Here is a 21,761-nt window from a genome sequence, read left to right as displayed (position 1 = left end):
GAACTGTACTAACTGCCTGGGAGAGGACAATAGAACAGCCATATTCCCTGTTTTTGACTAGTCAGTCGGTCCATGTACTTAGTGAGCGCTTACAGTGTGCAGAGCGCCGTACTAAGCGGTTGGGAGAGGACAGCGTCACACTATAACGGAGCCGGCTGTTTGGAGGGCGGAGGGGGAGACGGGAGGGGCGGACAGAAATCAAACGGGGAGGGCTGGGGGGGGGGGGTGCATAAGTCCGTTAGGGCCGGGCTGAAGGAAAGGGAGGAGGAGGAGGAGGAGTTTGGGGGCCACGGGGGTGACATGGCACGGCGGGGGGGAAGGCGGCCTGAGGCCTAGACCGGAAGCGGCGCCGCCCGTCGCCATGGCCGCCGCCCGGCCCGGCCCGGCCCGGCCCGGCCCTCCCCTTCATCCTCCGCGCTCCACACTGTGCACCACGCTGGGCTCCGGCCTCGAGGGGCCCTGAGGGACGGGACGGGACGGGAGGGAAGGAGGGGGTCGGCCGGGCCGAGGCTGGCTGCCCATCTTTCCCGGATTGCTCCGGGCAGGAAGCCAACCCCAAGGGGCCCGGCTCCCTTCGCTCTCTCTCCCTAAAGGGGATGAAGCGCGGCCCTCACAAACATGTGTGTGCACAGGACAGGCAGACAGAGAGGGGGTGTGTGTGCAATACATATTTCCTATATATATATATATATACATAAATGGATGGATCAGGGTGTATGTGTGTATATGTTATATTATGTACCTGTATTATATAATATTGTAATACATATATATATACGGATGGGTCAGGGTGTATGTGTGTATATATTATATTATGTATATGTATTATATAATATTGTAATACATATTATATATATATATATGGATGGGTCTGTGTGCATATACATACATATATATAAATGGATGGGTCTGTGTGCATATACATACATACATACATCCTCACCGTACCTCGCTCTGGCCTGTCCCGCCATCGACCCCCGGCCCACGTCATCCCCCGGGCCCGGAATGCCCCCAATCCCTCTGCCCATCCGCCAAGCTAGCTCTCTTCCTCCCTTCAAGGCCCTGCTGAGAGCTCACCTCCTCCAGGAGGCCTTCCCAGACTGAGCCCCTTCTTTCCTCTCCCCCTCGTCCCCCTCTCCATCCCCCCGTCTTACCTCCTTCCCTTCCCCACAGCACCTGTATATATGTATATATGGTTGTACATATTTATTACTCTATATTTATTTATTTATTTATTTATTTATTTATTTTACTTGTACATTTCTATCCTACTTATTTTATTTTGTTGGTATGTTTGGTTCTGTTCTGTCTCCCCCTTTTAGCCTGTGAGCCCACTGTTGGGTAGGGACTGTCTCTATGTGATGCCAATTTGTACTTCCCAAGCGCTTAGTACAGTGCTCTGCACATAGTAAGCGCTCAATAAATACGATTGATTGATTGATTGATTGATACATACATACACACATATATATATAAATGGATGGGTCTCTGTGTCTATATACATATATATAAATGGATGGGTCTCTGTATATATATATATATATATATATATATATATATATATATATAAATGGGTCTCTGTGCATATATATATATATGTGTATATATATATATATATATATATATATAAAAGTAAATGGATGGGTCTCTGTGTGTATATATATATGGATGGGTCTATGTGTGTATAGATAGATAGATAGATAGATATAAATAAATGGATGGGCCTCTCTCTCTCTCTCTATATATATATAAATGGATGGGCCTGTGTGTATATATACATCTATATATATATATATAAATATATAATAATACATATATATATTCATTCATTCAATCGTATTTATGGAGCGCTTCCTGTGTGCAGAGCACTGGACTAAGCGCTTGGGAAGTCCCAAGCTGGCAACCTGAGGAGACCTCGGTCCCTACCCAGCGGCGGGCTCACAGCGTAGAAGGCTATAGAAACATCTCTCTAAACGGACGGCTCTGTGTGTGCCCCGGGCCGGGCCGGGCCGGGCGCAGGTTTGGGGGGGGGGTGGGGGGGGAGTATGCCGGAGCCCCTCCCTCCCTGGGTCCCTCCCTCCGTCCGTCCCCGGGTCCGTCCGTGGGTCCCGCCCCCGTCCCGGTCCCCGCCCCCGCCTCCCCGAAGGCGGCGATGGAGGAAGCGTCGGAGCCGGGGCCGGGGCCGGGGCCGGGACCGGGACCGGGACCGGGACCGGGGCGGGCCCCGGGACGGGCCTCCCCGTTGGACCCGCAGCCCCCGGTGGTGCAGCCCCCGGCGGTGCCCCCCGCCTCTCCGAGGGCTCCGCAGGCTCCGGGGGGCTGCGGAAGGTGAGGCGGGATCCGGGGGGGCCGGACCCCCCCTCCCCCAAGCAGCCTGGGGCCGGGGAGCCGGGGGGCCGGGCCCCAGCGGAGCGGAGCGGACAGCCCCCTAGCCTCCCCCCCGGAGAAGGCCCGGGACCGGATCCCCCCCACCTTCCCCACCCCGGGGCCGGGGCCGGGGCCGGGCCCGGAGCGGAGCGGACAGCCCCCTAGCCTCCCCCCGGAGAAGGCCCGGAGCCGGACCGGACCCCTCTCCCCTTCCCCTTCCCCATCCCCATCCCGGGGCCGGGACCAGGAGCGGACCGGAGCGGTGCGGACAGCCCCCTGTCCTCGGTCCGGGAAAGGCCCGGGCCCGGGCCCGGACCCCTCCATCCCCCCTTCCCCACCCCGGGACCGGGGCCGGGGCCGGGGCCGGGGCCGGGCCCGGAGCGGAGCGGACAGCCCCCGAGCCTCAGCCCGGAGTAAGGCCCGGGCCCGGGCCGGACACCTCTCCCCTTCCCCATTCCGGAGCCGGGACCGGACGCCCCCCCCCCCCCTTCCCCATCCCGGAGCCAGGACCGGATTCCCCCCCCCCCACCCCCACCTTCCCCATCCCGGAGCCAGGACCGGCCCCACCCCGGGGCCGGGAGCGGACAGGCCCCCATCCTCCGGCCCCTGGCCCGGACTGCCCTCCCTCCGCACGGCCGCCAAGCTAGCTCTCTTCCTCCCTTAGTAATAATGATGGCATTTGTTAAGCGCTTACTATGTGCGAAGCACTGTTCTGAGCGCCGGGGGGTGGGGGGGATCCAACGTGATCAGGTTGACCCACGTGGGGCTCACGGTCGTAATCCCCATTTACAGATGAGGGCACTGAGGCTCAGAGAAGTGAAGTGACTTGCCCCAGGTCATACAGCGGACATGTGGCAGAGTCGGGATTCGAACCCAAGACCTCTGACTCCAAAGCCCCTGCTCTTTCCACTGAGCCACGCTGCTTCTTAAAATCCCTTCAAAGCCCTGCCGAGAGCTCACTTCCTCCAGGAGGCCTTCCCACACTGGGCCCTCTCCTTCCTCTCCCCCTCCTACCCCGCCTTACCTCCTTCCCCTCCCCACAGCACCCGGATATATGTATATGTGTTTGTACAGATTTACTACTCTATTTTACTTGTACATATCTACTATTCTATTTATTTTATTTGGTTAATATGTTTTGTTTTGTTGTCTGTCTCCCCCTTCTAGACTGTGAGCCCGCAGTTGGGTAGGGACTGCCTCTAGATGTTGCCAACTTGGACTTCCCAAGCGCTTAGTCCAGTGCTCCGCATGCAGTAAACGCTCAATAAATGCGGTTGAATGAATATCCTCACGCTGGGGCCAGGACCGACCCGAGTCAGACCCCCCGGGGGTCGGGGCAGGGGGGGGTCTCGGGGGTCATTCATTTATCCATTCATTCAATCGTATTTATTGAGCGCTTACTGTGTGCAGAGCACTGTACTAAGCGCTTGGAAAGTACAAGTTGGCAACATATAGAGACGGCCCCTACCCAACAGTGGACTTGCCCGAGGTCACACAGCAGACAAGGGGCGGAGCCGGGATTAGAACCCATGACCTCTGACTTCCAAGCCTGTGCTCTTTCCCCTAAGCCACAGGACGGTATCCATCCTAATTCATTTGTACCTACCTCAGGGTTTAGAGCAGTGTTTGACACATAGTAACGCTTAACAAATACTGTCAAAAGAAGGAAAAAGCAGGGCCAGCCCGTCTTGGGGCTCTTGGTCACCTGGGACCCGAAGCCTCTCCTGCCTGGGCATGGGGTGCGCAGCTCCCGTGCCAGGGAAGCCCAGGTAGGGTGGGTGTCAGGGCCTGCCCGCCATCATTCATTCAATCATATTTATTGAGCGCTTACTGTGTGCAGAGCACTGTGTTAAGCGATTGGGACCCGCCATCGTGCCTTAGGTAGACCCTCCCACCCCCTCCACCCCTCCGGCTGAAAGCGTCACACTGCCATGGGTTGCCCTTGTCTCTAGACAGTAAGGTCGGAGTGGGCAGGGATCGTGTCTGTTGTTGGATTGTTATATTACACTCCCCCATTCATTCATTCAATCATATTTATTAAGCACTTACTGTGTGCAGAGCACAGTACTAAAGGCTTGGAAAGTACAAATTGGCAACCTATAGAGACGGTCCCTACCCACAACGGGCTCACAGTCTAGAAGGGGGAGACAGAACATCGCTTGGCACGTAGTAAACGCTTAACAAATGCCATCATTGTTATTCTCTGGGCCCCAGTGACCTCCTCTGTAAAATGGGGATGAAGACTGTAAGCCCCACGGGGGACAACCTTGCATCCCCCTAGACTAGACTTTCTAGACTATTTCTAGACCGTGAGCCCGGAATCGTATTGAGCGCTTACTGTGTGCAGAGCACTGTACTAAGCGCTTGGGAAGTACAAGTTGGCAACCTACAGAGACGGTCCCTACCCAACAGTGGGCCCCATGCGCTCAGTACAGTGCCCTGCTGCAGTAAGCGCTCAGTAAATACGATTGACTGCCCGACGGAGGGGAGGTCCCGCCGCCGTGGGCTGGCAGAAACTCACTCCTTCCAGCAGAATCGTTCCCATCTTGTCCCAGCCGCCCGGAACCCCGGGATTCCATCCAGTGAAGTGAACTTGGCTGCCGCTTGATGATGGTGGCATTCATTAAGCACTTACTATGTGCAAAGCACTGTTCTAAGCACTGGGGAGGATACAGGGTGATCAGGTTGTCCCACGTGGGGCTCACAGTCTTAATCCCCATTTTCCAGATGAGGTCACTGAGGCCCAGAGAAGCGAAGTGACTTGCCCAAAGTCACACAGCTGACAATTGGCGGACTTGGATTTGAACCCGTGACCTCTGACTCCAAAGCCCGGGCTCTTTCCACTGAGCCACGCTGCTTCTCCAAGCGCTGCTTGACCCACCCCGGCACTTAACACAGCACTTAGTACATAGTAGGCGCTTAACAGGTAGCACCTGTGATTACGATGACGCATGGTAAATACCCATCTCTTGGTCACGAAGCCCATAGCTGCTGGCAGAGTGGTTTTCATCGGAGAAGTGGTTTTCGTTGACAAGTAGCCCGGCCTAGAGGAAAGAGAATGGGGCTGGGAGTTAAGAAACCTGGGTTCTAATCCTATTTTCATCATTTGCCTGTTGTGTGACCTTGGGCAAGGCACTTAACTCTCCGTGTCTGTTTCCTCATCTGTAAAACGGGGATTTAATCCCCGCTGTCCTTCCCCTTTAGACGGTGAGCCTCATGGGGGACCTGATTATCTTGCCCCAGTGCTTAGTAACAATAATAATAATAATAATGATGATGATGGCATTTATTAAGCGCTTACTATGTGCAAAGCACTGTTCTAAGCGCTGGGGGGATACAAGGTGATCAGGTTGTCTCACGTGGGGCTCACAGTCTTCATCCCCATTTTACAGATGAGGGAACTGAGGCCCAGAGAAGTGAAATGACTTGCCCAAAGTCACACAGCTGACAAGTGACGGAGCCGGGATTTGAACCCGTGACCTCTGACTCCAAAGCCCGGGCTCTTTCCACTGAGCCACGCTGCTTCTCTGTGCTTGACGCATAGGAAGCACTTACCACATACCATTATTCTTAGTTATGTTGTCAGATTTGATTTAATTGTTTCTACCCCGGTCCCTGGTGCAGAATGAGCACTGAACAAATACCACAGTTAGGATTTTTATCAGGGGCACTCTTTCGTGTCTTGAGTTATCCTGCTTACAAAGCACTCATTGGTAATAATAATAATAATAATGGCAATTGTTAAGTGCTTACTATGTGCCAAGCTGGTAGGTGTTCTGGGAAACTGAGGCAAGAATAGAGGCATTTACAGGCTGTTGGACCCAGGAATCAGACCACCTGATCCAAAGTAGTGGTCAGTGATAATAATAATATTAATAATACTTGTTAAGCATTCACTATGTGCCAAGCACTATTCTTAGCTTTGGGGTAGATACAAATTAATCAGGTTAGACACAGTCCCGGTCCCACATGAGATTCATACTCTTAATCCCCGTTTTGGGAATGGGGTAACTGAAGCACAGAGAAGTGAAATGATTTCCCCATTCACACAAGAGACACGTGACGGAGCTGGGATTAGAACTCAGGCCCTTCTAGCTCCCGGCCCGTGCTCTGTCCACTGAGTCGCACAGCTTAGGCCACGTTTCCCCCCTCTCTGCCGGAAAGAATCAGAAATTAGTTGTACCTCCCCAAATTAGTGGCAGGAGGAAAACCTTTACTGGCTCAAGTTTCTAAGTCTTCCTATTTGAAGAACTCCAAAAGTGTAGTGCTCAGCGGAGGACAGAAATTTTGTCTCCTATTATCACGCTTCAGAAACATCTGCGGAAACCGGGGGCAGAAAACTCATGCAAACCATGTTAATGGCTTGATGTCTATGCTCACATAAATTCAGGTAGAGTCCAGAGAGTAATTGTGGTCGGCCATAGTTCAGTGGCGTATTACGGTCCAAGTTAATAATAATAATAATAATGTTGGTATTTGTTAAGCGCTTGCTATGTGCAAGGCACTGTTCTAAGCGCTGGGGTAGATACAAGGTAATCAGGTTGTCCCACGTGGGACTCACAGTCTTCTTCCCCATTTTACAGATGAGGGAACTGAGGCCCAGAGAAGTTAAGTGACTTGCCCAAAGTCGCACAGCTGACAAGTGGCAGAGCCGGGATTTGAACCCACAACCTCTGACTCCAAAGCCCGGGCTCTTTCCACCGAGCCACGCTGCTTCTCCGGAGAGAGGCTCTGAACAGGAGGCATCTGTTGTGTTGAAATACGGCCGGGGCGAGGCATTGCGATCCTCTTGATTTAGCTGTTTCCTGTGTGGAAATAACTTAAGACCCAAGCCCAGCCAACAGATAATATTCTAAAGTAGATTTTAAAATCCCAGCGAATGGAAAGGAACCCGAAACTCTCTGAATTGCGAAGAAAGACAAGTCCCCAACTCCTCCAAGCTAGGACCAGTGATTGTTTTCCCAGTTGTTGTACGCTGTTGCAAACGGTTCCGCAGTTGTCCACAGTTGCGGTGTTTCTGTGGAAAAGCCTGAAAAATAAAGGGAGGGAATAGACCCGCCGCATGTCTCTAGTCCTGGATTGGGAAGTCTCGGTGGGAAGTAATCTCCCAATCTGGTTCTCGAACCAGGCTGGGAATCGAAGGTAGACGTGGGAGGGTGAATTGTAGTAACCAGGCATTCGCTCATTATCCTCATCTCTTTGCAGCCCAAACAAACCCTCTCCCACCGTGATGACCGACGCCATGGAGATCGACGACGCTTTGTATAGGTAAGAGTTTCCTGAAAGCGGTAATTTTGGGTCGCTGCGTTTGTGCAGGGTAATCCCCCATATTTTACTTCTCTCCGGGGCTCTTTAGTAGGCACGGTCTGTCTGTCTGCAGTTGTCACGATGATCTAAAGATGTCTGAAGAGCTTCGCGCACGGCCCCAGAGCCTTTCTTTTGATCTCAGTTTGGGATGGCCAGAATTCCTTTCAAGCAAAAATCAAAATTGTTCAGAGAGTCCAAGTAGAGAAGCAACGTGGCTCAGTGGAAAGAGCCCGGGCTTGGGAGTCAGAGGTCACGGGTTCAAGTCCCCGCTCCGCCACTTGTCAACTGTGTGACTTTGGGCCAGTCACTTAACTTCTCTGGGCCTCAGTTCCCTCATCTGCAAAATCAATCAATCAATCGTATTTATTGAGCGCTTACTATGTGCAGAGCACTGTACTAAGCGCTTGGGAAGTACAAATTGGCATCACATAGAGACAGACCCTACCCAACAGTGGGCTCACAGTCTAAAAGGGGGAGACAGAGAACAGAACCAAACATACCAACAAAATAAAATAAGTAGGATAGAAATGTACAAGTAAAATAAATAAATAAATAAATAAATAGAGTGATAATAAATAAATAGAGTAATGAATAAATAAATAGAGTAATAGAGTAATCTGTAAATAATAGAGTAATCTGTAAAATGGGGATGAAGACTGTGAGCCCCCCCGTGGGACAGCCTGGTCACCTTGTAACCTCCCCAGCGCTTAGGACAGTGCTTTGCACATAATAAGCGCTTAATAAATGCCATTATTATTATTATTATTAAAGCCCTGTGTAATAACGTGACCTAGGAGGAGGAGTTCCACTGCCCACTAGAAAATAAGGGTCTCTTTTACGAAGATATAAAACCAGGTGTTCTTAGAGCGATGCCAGTGGTGAGCCAGGAGAAATGTTTTTGTTTGTTTTAATAATAATAATGACATTTGTTAAGCACTTACTCTGTACAAAGCACTGTTCTAAGCTCTGGGGAAGATACAAGGTGATCAGATTGTCCCATCCCCATTTTACAGATGAGGTAACTGAGGCACAGAGAAGTAAAGTGACTTGCCCAAAGTCACACAGCGGACAGTTGGCGGAGCCGGGATTTGAACCCATGACCTCTGACTCCCAAGCCCGGGCTCTTTCCATTGAGCCACGCTGTTATGCGTCGGTGGGTTGAACGCTGTGACCAGCGGGTCCCGATGAAGTATGGGTCGGCCGATTCAAGGAGTGTTCCCGGCTCGCAAACGCTAGAGAAGACACAGAACTCGGGCCTGGGAGCCAGAGGACCTGGGTTCTAATCCCGACTCTGCCCCTCGTTTGATGTTGGGCCTTGGGCAAGTCACTTCACTTCTCTGTGCCTCAGTTACCTCCTCTGGAAAGTGGGGATTGGATATTTTGGTTTTAGTTAGCGGCACGCATTTGCGGGTTGAACGCTGTGGTGTCTGTGGCCCGACGAAGCGTGCGCCCGTTGATTCCGAGGAAAGCGACGTTCCCGGTTTTCAGGCGCTGGAGAAGACATCCGAAAGTTGGGCGGCCCGTGCCCCCACCGCCCTGCCAGGGGATTTAGCCCGTGGTCTCTCTCTCTTCCTGGAGACACAACCACCCCCTCCGTCGCCGGGGGTCCGGTCAGTAGCGCATCCCCTCACTCCGGGGCCGCGGACAGGACTAGGGTGTGGGTGGAAGTTCCCTCTTTTGTCGTTTCTTCTCTCCCGCTCCCTGTTCTTCACAGATCAGTCAATCAAGCGATGGTCTTTATTGAGCGCATACCGTGTGCAGAGCACTGTAATAATAATAATAATAATAGTAATGTTGGTATTTGTTAAGCTCTTACTATGTGCAAAGCACTGTTCTAAGCACTGGGGGGAATACAAGGAGATGAGGTTGTCCCATGTGGGGCTCACACTCTTAATCCCCATTTTACAGATGAGGAAACCGAGGCACAGAGAAGCGAAGTGACTTGCCCAAGGTCACACAGCAGATGTGGGGGAGGCGGGAGCGCTTGGGAGAGTACAATACGACGACAACGACTCGCCCGGGGGTCCTCGGTGGGAGCGTCCAGGGGCTTGGGTCGCCCTTCTTATGCTTTAGGTTGAAAGGGGAGGCAGGAAAAGTCATGTCGGGGGAAGCGGCTCTGGAGAATCTCCCTGCCTGGGGCGGGGGGTCGGCCAGGGTGGAGTAGCTCCGATCCATTCATTCAGTCCTATTTATTGAGCGCTTACTGTGTGCAGAACACTGGGCTAAGCACTTGGGAAGTACAAGTCGGCAACGCATGGAGACGGTCCCTACCCAACAACAGGCTCATTGTCTAGAAGCAGCATGGCTCAGTGGAAAGAGCCCGGGCTTTGGAGTCAGAGGTCATGGGTTCGAATCCCAGCTCCACCACGTGTCTGCTGTGGGACCTTGGTCAAGTCAGTTCTCTGAGCCTCAGTTACCTCATCTGTAAAATGGGGATGAAGACTGTGAGCCCCACGTGGGACAACCTGATCACCTTGTATCCCCCCTGGCGCTTAGAACAGTGCTTTGCACATAGTAAGCGCTTAACAAATGCCATTATTATTATTAGAAGAGGGAGGCAGACAACAAAACAAAATATGTAGACGGGTGTCAAAACCGTCAGAATAAATAAAACTATAGCTGTGTGCACATCGTTAATAAAATAAACAGAGTAGTAAATATGTATAAGTAAAATAGAGTCATAAATATGTACAGATCTATACAAGCGATGTAGGCGGGGAGGGGGATGATGGAGACGGGAGGAGGAGAGGAAAAAGGGGGCTGGGGGGGCATAGCGGTAGCTCCCCTCTCCCTCCGGCCATGATGATCTCGCCCCTCATCAGCCCCCCAGGTGATGGGGTCCCCTCCGGACATTTGGCAGTGAGGCATTTGTGGCATTTGGGGGAAGCAGCGTGGCGTAGTGGAAAGAGCAGGGGCTTTGGAGTCAGATGTCATGGGTTCGAATCCCAGCTCCGCCAATTGTCAGCTGTGAGACTTTGGGCAAGTCACTTAATTTCTCTGTGCCTCAGTTACCTCATCTGTAAAATGGGGATGAAGACTGTGAGCCCCCCATGGGACAACCTGATCACCTTGCAACCTCCCCAGCGCTTAGAACAGTGCTTTGTACGTAGTAAGCTCTTAATTAAATGCCATCATTATTATTATTTGTCTTCCTCTCCGGTTGCCGTCTGTGTGTCACTGGAACTCTGCACAATGGGGAAGCATCCAGAATCGATTCCTTTTTTTTTTTTTTTTTAGATATAGTATTTGTTAAGCCCGGCACCGTATGGACAAAGCGCTGTGGGGGGGAGCGAGTCCGTGGCCCATGTGGGCCTCCCAATTTTAACCCCCATTTTACAGCTGAGGTAATTGAAACACAGAAAAACGAGGTGACTTGTCCAAGCAGATCAGTGGTGGATCCTGGATTAGACCCAAGGTCCTTCTGACTCCTGGGCCTGTGTTCTGTCCATTTGGCCACGCTACTTCTCCTTCCTCTTCCTCTTCCTCCTCCTCCTCACTCGTATTTAGTCAAGTTGGGCTTTGCTTTTTTGAACAACAACAACAAAAAACGTATTTTACCAGTTGTATATTTCCATCCCAACCCATAGGACAGTGCCTGACACCTAGTAAGTGCTTAATAAATACCATTATTGTTATTATTAATCCCAAATCTGATTGCTGGATTCCTTTATGGGGCAAACATTCTGTCCCCCCCGTACTTAACCAAGGGCTCAGCCGTAGTTCCAGTGGGTGGGTCTGGTCAAGGGTATTATTCCTGTGTGCTGCTGGAGCTTTTAGTCCCAACACTACAAAGTGGGGAGTGTATCACACATGTGTACTTCCCAAGCGCTTAGTACAGTGCTCTGCACACAGTAGGCGCTCAATAAATAAATAAATACGATTGAATATAAGCTAATTAGGTTGGGCACGGTCCCTGTCCCACGTGGAGCTCACAGCATTAATCCCCGTCTTACAGATGAGGTAGCTGAGGCCCAGAGAAGTGAAGGGACTTGTCCAAGGTCTCACAACAGACAAGCGGGCCTTCCCAGACTGAGCCCCCTCTTTTCCTCTTCGCCCCTCCCCGCCGCCCTACCCCACAGCACTCGTATATATTTGTACATATTTATTACTCTGTTTTATTTGTACACACTCTATTACTCTATTGATTTTATTAATGATGTGTCTATGGCTAAGAAGCAGCGTGGCTCAGTGGACAGAGCCCGGGCTTTGGAGTCAGAGGTCACGGGTTCAAATCCCGGCTCCGCCACTTGTCAGCTGGGTGACTTTGGGCAAGTCACTTCGCTTCTCTGGGCCTCAGTGACCTCATCTGGAAAATGGGGGTGAAGACTGTGAGCCTCCCCGGGGCACAACCTGATCACCTTGTAACCTCCCCAGCGCTTAGAACAGTGCTCTGCACATAGTAAGTGCTTGATAAATGCCATAATTAGTATTATTATTATCCATTTGCGAAGCCCTGCCCCCTACTAGCCCCTTACTGGTTGGGAGCTGCAGGTGGAGGGGGAAACGGGAGCAGAGTAATCCCAATGTGGGCCTGACTGGGCTGTTTTTTGAGCGATCCTCCACCCGGCCGGATGGCCACCTTCCAACCAAGTTCACCAGAGTTTGACCTGGAGACTGTTTGATCTCTAGACTGTAAGCTCACTGCGGGCAGGGAATGGGTTTCTATTGCGTTATGTTGGACTCTCCCGAGCGCTTAGCACAGTGCTCCGCCCACAGGAAGCACTCGACTAATACGGTCGACTGAACGGATTCATTCATTCATTCATTCAATCGTATTTATTGAGCGCTTACTGTGTGCAGTGAATCGACTGAATGAATGAATTCATTCGTTCATTCAGTCGTATTTATTGAGCGCTTACTGTGTGCAGTGAATCGACTGAATGAATGAATTCATTCGTTCATTCAGTCGTATTTATTGAGCGCTTACTGTGTGCAGTGAGTCGACTGAATGAATGAATTCATTCGTTCATTCAGTCGTAGTTATTGAGCGCTTACTGTGTGCAGTGAATGACATATACAGCCCGACCCTTGTGAGAGTGAGACCGGGCCTGGGCTTGTGGCCTGTTCTGAGTTCCATAAAATCCTGAGGAAACCGTATCTCTTCCAAGAGGGCTTCCCTGGCTAACCTGTCATTTCCCACTCTTATTTCAAGACTTTATACCCCTTAAGTGCTTTAATACCCACCTCGATCCCCACAGCACTGGGGGGATTATTATTATTATATTATACTCATATCCGTCTACTTTGCCATTTCTCCTATTTGTATTTTAGGGTAATATCCATCTCCCCCACTTGACTGGAAGTTCCAAAGGGCAGGGATGTTGATTGCCTATTCTGTTTTAGTGTACTCTCCCAATCGCTGTATCACAGTGCTCTACACACCATAAGCGTTCAATAAATAGCACTGATTGATTAGCTAGTGCCAGGTTCCAGCTCAAGGTAGCATACGTCACTTCACTTCTCTGTCCCTCAGTTACCTCATCTGTAAAATGGGGATTAAGACTGCGAGCCCCCATGGGACAACCTGATCACCTTGTAACCTCCCCAGTGCTTAGAACAATGCTTTGCACATAGTAAGCACTTAATAAATGTCATTGTTACTTGTTTTGTTTTGTTGTCTGTCTCCCCCTTCTAAACCGTGAGCCCATTGTTGAGTAGGGACTGTCTCCGTATGTTGCCAATTTGTACTTCCCAAGTGCTTAGTACAGTGGTCTGCACACAGTAAGCGCTCAATAAATATGATTGAATGAAAATGTAAGAGGGGACCTAATAATAATAATAATGGCATTTATTGATCGCTTACTATGTGTAAAGCACTGTTCTAAGTGCTGGGGAGGTTACAAGGTGATGAGGTTGTCCCACGGGGGGCTCACAGTCTTAATCCTGAGGAACAGAGAAGTGAAGTGACTTGCCCAAAGTCACACAGCTGACAATTCGCAGAGCCACAATTTGAACCCATGACCTCTGACTCCAAAACCCGTGCTCTTTCCACTGAGCCACGCTGCTTCTCCTTTTAGTATTATATTCTAATATATTAGAATAATATTATAATATTATAATATTCATTCAGTCAGTCATATTTATTGAGCACTTACTGTGTGCAGAGCACTGTACTAAGCGCTTGGGAAGTACAAGTTGGCAACATATAGAGACAGTCCTTACCCAACAGTGGGCTTATTGAGTGCTTACTGTGTGCAGAGCACTGTACTAAGTGCTTGGGAAGTCCAAGTTGGCAACGTATAGAGATGGTCCCTACCCAACAGTGGGCTCACAGTCTAGAAGGGGGAGACAGACAACAAAACAAAACATATGCATGAAATAAAATAAATAGAATAAATATGTACAAGTAAAATAAATAGAGTAATAAATACGTACAAACGTATGTACATATATACAGGTGCTGTGGGGAGGGGAAGGAGGTAAGGCGAAGGGGAGGAGGGGGAGAGGCAGTGGGCCACCATTCATTCATTCATTCAATCGTATTCATTGAGTGCTTCCTGTGTGCAGAGCACTGGACTGAGCGCTTGAGAAGAATGAATATTCTAATATTCTAATTTATTAGAATATAATATTCTCCTATTATTAGTATTTTATCTGTAGCGCAGTGTTTTAAAGTTGGAGTTAGTTTCCTAGACAAGAGAAAAGGATGCAGAAACAGAGAGAAACGTCCTATTAAAAATGAGGCCAAACCCCCAGCTTCTCCAGAGCCTCGCGGACGGCCGGTTTCCCGGCTCCACCACTTGTCCGCTGTGTGACCTGCGGCAAAGTCACTTCGCTTCTCTGGGCCTCATTTCCCTCTTCTGTAAAATGGGGATCAAGACTGTGAGCTCCATGTGGGACAAGAGCCCTGTCCGAACTGATCAGCCAGTATCCCTCCCAGCGCTTAGAACAGTGCCTGACGCATTGTAAGCGCCCAACAAATACCATTAAAAAAAATAAAACAGGTCTTGGATCAAACCTCCTCTCCCACCGAACAAAGAGCTCTTTGCCAGTCCGGGGAGCAGGAACATGATGTTTCCTTTCTGTTTACTCACAGCCAGATTTCAAATAATAATAATAATGATGGCATTTGTTAACTGTTTACTATGTGCAAAGCACCGTTCTAAGCTGTGGGGAGGTTACAAGGTGATCAGGTTGTCCCAGCGGGGGCTCACAGTCTTCATCCCCATTTTACAGATGAGGTTAACTGAGGCCCAGAGAAGTTAAGTGACTTGCCCAAAGTCACACAGCTGACAGTTGGCGGAGCCGGGTTTCAAAGCGATCAAACATAATAATAATAACAATAATAATAATAGACATTTATTAAGCGTTTACTATGTGCAAAGCACTGTTCTAAGCGCTGGGGAGGTTACAAGGTGATCAAGTTGTCCCACGTGGGGCTCACAGTTTTAGTCCCCATTTTACAGATGAGGTAACTGAGGCCCAGAGAAGTGACTTGCCCAAAGTCACACAGCTGACAATTGGCGGAGCCGGGGTTTGAACTCATGACCTCTGACTCCAAAGCCTGTGCTCTTTTCCACTGAGCCACGGTTTTACAACCGCAAGAGTATGGCTAGAGCACTTTGCACCATCTCCAAGGGTCAAAGTCCCTTAACCATGGGCTCAGATTCTTGCTCTGCCCCCACAAAAGCCTGCTCCTTTTTTGGTTTAAGGAATCTGGGAAGCAGCGTGGCCAGGCCGACAGACCTCACGCCTGGGAGTCGGAAGGACCTGGGTTCTAATCCCGGCTTCCCTTCTCTGGGCCTCGGTTACCTCATCCGTACAATGGGAATTAAATCCTGCTCCTCGTACTTCTGACCGTAAGCCCCGTGTGGGACAGGGACTGGGCCCAACCTGATGAACTTGTATCTCTGCTACCGCTCGAAACAGGGCTTAGCACATTCTCAGCGTGGCTCGGCGAAAAGAGCACGAGCTTTGGAGTCAGAGGTCGTGGGTTCAAATCCCGGCTCCGCCACTTATCAGCTGTGTGACTTTGGGCAAGTCACTTCACTTCTCTGGGCCCCAGTTCCCTCATCTGTAAAATGGGGATGAAGACGGTGAATCCCCTGTGGGACAACTTGATCACCTTGTAACCTCCCCAGTGCTTAGAAGAGTGCTTTGCACATAGTAAGTGCTTAATAAATGCCATTATTATTATTATTATTATACTCAGCTCTTAACATATGTTGTTATAATCATTAGTTTAGGAGGCTGTATCCTCCCCAGGTTCCTTGGGCAGGCTCCCAGGGAGGACGCTGAGGTTGAATCCTCCGCTGCTGATACTCTAGATACCTGAGCTATGAAAATCATCACCTGTCTACTTGTTGTTTTGTTGTCTGTCTCCCCCTTCTAGACTGTGAGCCCACTGTTGGGTAGGGACCGTCTCTATATGTCACCAACTTGGACTCCCAAGCGCTTAGTACAGTGCTCTGCACACAGTAAGCGCTCAATAAATACGGTTGATTGATTGATTGCTACACATTCCGCCCTAGGCAGTGTGTCTGACGATAAATACGAGAATCCTCAGGCTCCAGCAGTTAGACCCGGAAGGTTAGGAATTTCTCCATCCCCAACCCCTCGCCCCTTGAATTTTTCTCATCTGGGCCTGCACTGACTGGTGGCACTCTGATGTCAAAATCAACCAGCGTGTGTCTCCCAGCCGTGCTGCATCTTTCCCCAGAGTCATCAATCGTATTTATTGAGCGCTTACTGTGTGCAGAGCACTGTACTAAGCGCTTAAGAATACCTGAGAGATGAAAATCATCACCTGTCTACTTGTTGTTTTGTCGTCTGTCCCCCCCTTCTAGACTGTGAGCCCGTTGTCGGGTAGGGACCGTCTCTATAGGTTGCCGATTTGTACTTCCCAAGTGCTTAGTCCAGTGCCCTGCACGCAGTAAGCGCTCAATAAATACGACTGAATGAATGAATGATGTAGATGGGGTTCCAAACCTGCTGTTGGGTGGACAGTTTTTGGTGCCGTGAAACCCATTAGACTGTAATCAATCAACCAATCGTATTTATTGAGCGCTTACTGTGTGCAGAGCACTGTACTAAGCGCTTGGGAAGTACAAGTTGGCAACATATAGAGACAGTCCCTACCCAACAGTGGGCTCACAGTCTGTAAGTTTTTTGAAGGCGGGTCGCCTCTTCGAAGTCTGTCGTATCGTGCTCTCCCAAGCGCTTAGTCCAGTGCTCTGCTCACGGTAAGTGTTCAAAAAATATCATTGATTGAAGCCCACTTTAAAGACCGCCTTTTCCTGGGGATTAAACGGGGGCAGGGAGGAGCACTCCCGAGAAGCAGCCTAGTAGATAGAGCCCGGGCCTGGGAATTTGAAGGACCTGGGTTCCAGTCCCAGCCCCGCCACTTCAATCAATCAATCAATCAATCAATCGTATTTATTGAGCGCTTACTGTGTGCAGAGCACTGTACTGAGCGCTTGGGAAGTACAAGTTGGCGACACATAGAGACGGTCCCTACCCAACAATGGGCTCACAGTCTAGAAGGGGGAGACAGAGAACAAAACCAAACATATTAACAAAATAAAATAAATAGAATAGATATGTACGGGTAAAATAAATAAATAGAGTAATAAATACATGCAAGGTCAAGGTACAGTGAGTAGGTTGGCATTAGAGGAGCAGAGTGTGTTGGCTGGGTTGGAGGAGAGTAGTGAGGTGAAGTATGTTGCCAACTTGTACTTCCCAAGTGCTTAGTACACTTGTCTGCCGTGGGACCTTGGACAAGTCACCTCCCTTCTCTGGCCCTCAATTAGCTCATCTGTAAAAATGGGAATTAAGATTGTGAACCTCACGTGGGACTCTGAGCCTCGCACGTTGTACTGTGCCTGGCATATAGAAAACATTCATTCATTCATTCAATCGTATTTATTGAGCACTTACTGTGTGCAGAGCACTGTACTAAGCACTTGGGAAGTACAAGTTGGCAACATATAGAGACAGTGCCTACCCAACAGCGGGCTCACAGTCTAGAAACACTTAACAGATACCATTAAAAAAGTGTTCAAAGCAAAGGGATCGTTCTTGTGAGAATTTATCTGGTACTTGGTGTGAAAAATGGTGAGAAAATTCGTTCAATCGTATTTATTGAGCACTTACTATGTGCAGAACACTGTACTAAGCACCTGAGAAAACGTAGCTCCTTGTCAGTATTGTCTCTTAGGCTCTAAACCCAAGTAGCTGTTCTGTGCTTACCTTTATGGTAGAGAAGCAGTGTGGCTCAGTGGAAAGAGCACGGGCTTGGGAGTCAGAGATCATGGGTTCGAATCCCGGCCCCGCCACTGGTCAGCTGTGTGACCTTGGGCAAGTCACTTCTCTGGGCCTCGGTTCCCTCATCTGTAAAATGGGGATTAAGACTGTGAGCCCCACATGGGACAACCTTGATCACCTTGTATTCCCCCCCCAGCGCTTAGAACAGTGCTTGGCACATAGTAAGCGCTTAACAAATACCATTATTATTATTATTATTATTTGATCGCTTCCCCCTACTTGTACTGTATTTTTGGCAGTCTCCCCTACTAGATTTCAGGCTCCTTGATAGCCGGTTTCGTGTCCACTGTTCACTCATTCATTCATTCAGTCGTACGTATTGAGCACTTACTGTGTGCCCTCCCAGGTGTTTATATAGTGCTCCGTGCAGAGTAAGGTCTCAGTAAATACTGTTGGTTGAGTTTTGCAGTACAGGTCCTTAAGAGCAAATTTCCCTGTGTTCTTTACAACGCTCATTTGCGCTTCAGAAGAACTCTCCAGAAGCCTGAAACGAAACAAGCCAGCAGTGCACATTTCAGTAACAAACCGACTGGTCCTGGTTTTTCTCTCTGGCTTTCGCAAGTTTCATAATGACTTTGCCCGAAGCCAGTTCTCAACTTTCTGCCTTGGAATTTTTAAACCCATTTTGCTCGGGGCCGGGGGAGGAATGGTGGAAAATAAGAGGCCACTTTGGGATTTGAGCTCTACTGTGTCTTAGTGGACTGTGAGCCCACTGTTGGGAAGGGACCGTCTCTATATGTTGCCAACTTGTACTTCCCAAGCGCTTAGTACAATGCTGTGCACACAGTAAGCGCTCAATAAATACGATTGATTGGAAAGAGCACGGGCTTAGGCGTCAGAGGTCGTGGGGTCTAATCCCGGCTCCGCCACTTGTCAGCTGTGTGACTTTGGACAAGTCACTTAACTTTTTGTTGCCTCAGTTACCTCATCCCTAAAATGGGGATTAAGTCTGTAAGCCCCACATAGGACAACGTGATTACCCTGAATAATAATAATAATAATAATAATAATGGCATTTATTAAGCGCTTACTATGTGCAAAGCACGATTCTAAGCACTGGGGAGGATACAAGGTGATCAGGTTGTCCCACGGGGGCTTATCTACTCCAGCGTTTAGAACAGTGCTCGACATAATAAGCGCTTAACAACTACCATTATTATTATTATTATGATGATGATGATGTGTTGACGTGGCTTTCTAATGGATACAGTCAGGTTTATTGAAGGGCATCATTGCAGTTCTTAAAATCGTGCTGCCTTTTCTCAGGAAACGTTCTGGTTCAGCCAATCAATCGAATGCATTTATTGAGCGATTACTGTGTGCAGAACACTGAACTAAGCACTTGGGAGAGTACAGTACAACAGACGCTAGACCCATTCCCTGCCCTCATCGAGCTTACAGCCTAGAGGGGTCTTTGTGGTTAATAATAATGATGGCCTTTGTTAAGCGCTTACTATGTGCCAAGCACTGTTCTAAGGGTGATCAGGTTGTCCCATGTGGGGCTCATGGTCTTAATCCCCATTTTACAGATGAGGTAACTGAGGCTCAGAGAAGTAAAGTGACTTGCCCAAGGTCACAGAGTTTAGTCCACATGACTGAGCGATTCGGTGAAGCACAGTGGCCGTGGCTCATTAATTTTTCCCCCCGTCGTGGGTATTTTTGAAAGCCAAACAAAACCCCATCATTCCTCCTTCGAGTATAGGTGTATTCCCATCTGAGCTTTGGAGGCTTGCCTTCCTAAAGCATCCTGGCTCCTTTTTATCCTTTCACACAAATCTAGGGCATTTTTTTCATGTGATTAATCGATCTCTGGTATTTATTGGGAGCTTGCTGTGTGCTGACCACTGCGCAGAGTGCTTGCAAGAGGACAGCAGAGTTGGTAGATGTAAACCCTGCCCTCATTTACTTCTTTAAAGAGATGAGTTTAGTTTGATGATGATGATGATGTCATTTATTAAGTGCTTACTATGTGCAAAGCACCGTTCTAAGCGCTGGGGCGGTTACAAGGTGATCAAGTCGTCCCACTGGGGGCTCACAGTCTTAATCCCCATTTTCCAGATGAGGTAACTGAGGCCCAGAGAAGTTAAGTGACTTGCCCAAAGTCACACAGCTGACAATTGGTGGAGCCGTGATTTGAACCCAAGACCTCTGACTCCAAAGCCTGTTCTCTCTCCACTGAGCCACACTGCTTCTCAGGCAGTGATCCTGCTACCTCTCACATGCTAAACAAGTGCTCTACCATTTGAGCTAATTCCCCTCCCAGTTGTGCTCCCTAAACTGATTAGACTATTCTTTCGGGTGAGCAACAGTCCCGGGACAGCTTCCTTTCTCTCAGCGGACCAGCGGGTTTAATGGTTTGTTCACTTCTGGGCTTTTGCTTTTTGCACAGTCGACAAAGATACGTTCTTGGCGACATGGCGATGCAGAAGATGGCCAGGTCCCATGTCTTCCTCAGCGGAATGGGTGGCCTTGGAGTAGAGATTGGTAAGTTGCCTAACCTTTCTGCACCCAGCCCCCCAATCCCCCTCATTCAGGTATCACCCCTAGCCCAAAGATCACTGTCATAAACATGATGATTTAAGTAAAAAAAGAAAAAGAAAGAAAAAAGGAAAGGTTTGGGCTTCCCCATTTAGGAAAAAGGAACAGATGAGTAGGCAGTTGTTCCCTCTCAGCCCTCCCTCCCGCTAGAGTCCTCCAGGGGACCCAGTCCTCTCCCCCTGACAGATGGGGACACATACACACCTCTCCCCCGCCACCATCAAACTTTGTCCCCAAGGAGGTGGGAAGTGTCTAGCTAGGACAGATAAATGGACATTTATTTTGGTTCCATCTCCCACTGAGATGATCCAGACCATGGAGCAATAGTGTCTGGCCACCACATTCGACGGGGTAGGGGTGGGCGCTTGGCACATGCGTCCTTTTTAAATACCCGCAGGCCTGGGCTGGAACAGATCTGGCTTGGCCAGAGTGGGGATTCCACGGCCCTTTCCCAAATGGGGACCGCCAACTCATCTCCCGTCACCCGCAGGTCCTGTTGTTTGCCACGAGCTTTCCAAGTCTTGTGCTCGAAAAAGTTTTCTCTATTCTCTTTTCTCCCCCTCACAGCTAAGAACATCGTTCTTGCCGGAATCAAGGTACGTGAGTGCTTTCATTTGATGAGAAGTTTCATTCACGGGAAAGTTTATGTTTACTATGATGACATACTCCATGTATCTACTGACTTCATTTTAGCCCGTTCTTCTTGTTCCCAGTTATATATCATAACTCCTGTTCTTACTCTGTGTGTGCGGTATGTGTCTGCCCATCTCCCCAGTTAGATCATTAGCTCCTTGATGACAAGGACCGTTCTCTTACTTTCAGTGTACTCTCCAGAGTGTCTAGAAGAGTGTCCCGCACACAGAAGGCACTCAGTAAATAGTACCAAATGAAAGAAGGAAGGGATCCTTTCACTTTTAGCCAGGCAGTATCACTCAACACTCATTTTAAATGTTATTCCTTTCGTCGATGTTAAAGTCACTTTCCGCTTCCTCCAAAGGCACTTACGGTTCACGACACCAAACAGTGCCAAGCCTGGGATCTGGGAAGCAACTTCTTTCTCCAAGAAGATGACGTTCGGAATCTAAGGAACAGGTCAGGGCCTACGGTCGGCACTCGGGCCTTGGGGTGGGAGAATAGAGTTCATCGCTGGCCAGGAGGATTCACCAAGACCGGTCTTCTTCCCTGGCCACGTTTTCCCACGTGAAGCGGCCAGCCTTTTGGCCCTCACACAGTGCATGTCTCTCGTCTAACTTTGGGCGGAAGGGAATGTTCCCGGGGCAGTG

General features: G+C 49.5%; 1 protein-coding gene across 2 annotated transcripts in view; it reads left to right on the top strand.

Annotated features, from left to right (window-relative positions):
- The first annotated feature begins 2,256 nt into the window (after nt 1-2,256).
- The window catches only part of UBA6 (ubiquitin like modifier activating enzyme 6), a 77,092-nt gene continuing 57,587 nt past the window's right edge, over nt 2,257-21,761 (top strand). The window contains exons 1-5 of one of the 2 annotated variants that reach the window (XM_038759123.1): nt 2,257-2,328; nt 7,573-7,635; nt 20,330-20,424; nt 21,046-21,074; nt 21,476-21,570. In XM_038759123.1, the coding sequence (XP_038615051.1) occupies nt 7,598-7,635; nt 20,330-20,424; nt 21,046-21,074; nt 21,476-21,570 (257 nt within the window). In that variant the 5' untranslated portion in view covers nt 2,257-2,328; nt 7,573-7,597. Of the gene's footprint in view, nt 2,329-6,740; nt 6,758-7,572; nt 7,636-20,329; nt 20,425-21,045; nt 21,075-21,475; nt 21,571-21,761 lie in introns of those variants that run through there. The other variant, XM_038759124.1, reaches the window with a different exon arrangement.

This window comes from Tachyglossus aculeatus, chromosome 17 (genome assembly GCF_015852505.1).
Source record: "Tachyglossus aculeatus isolate mTacAcu1 chromosome 17, mTacAcu1.pri, whole genome shotgun sequence".
Classification (NCBI taxonomy): domain Eukaryota; kingdom Metazoa; phylum Chordata; class Mammalia; order Monotremata; family Tachyglossidae; genus Tachyglossus; species Tachyglossus aculeatus.
This window is presented reverse-complemented; position numbering and strand designations above follow the sequence as displayed.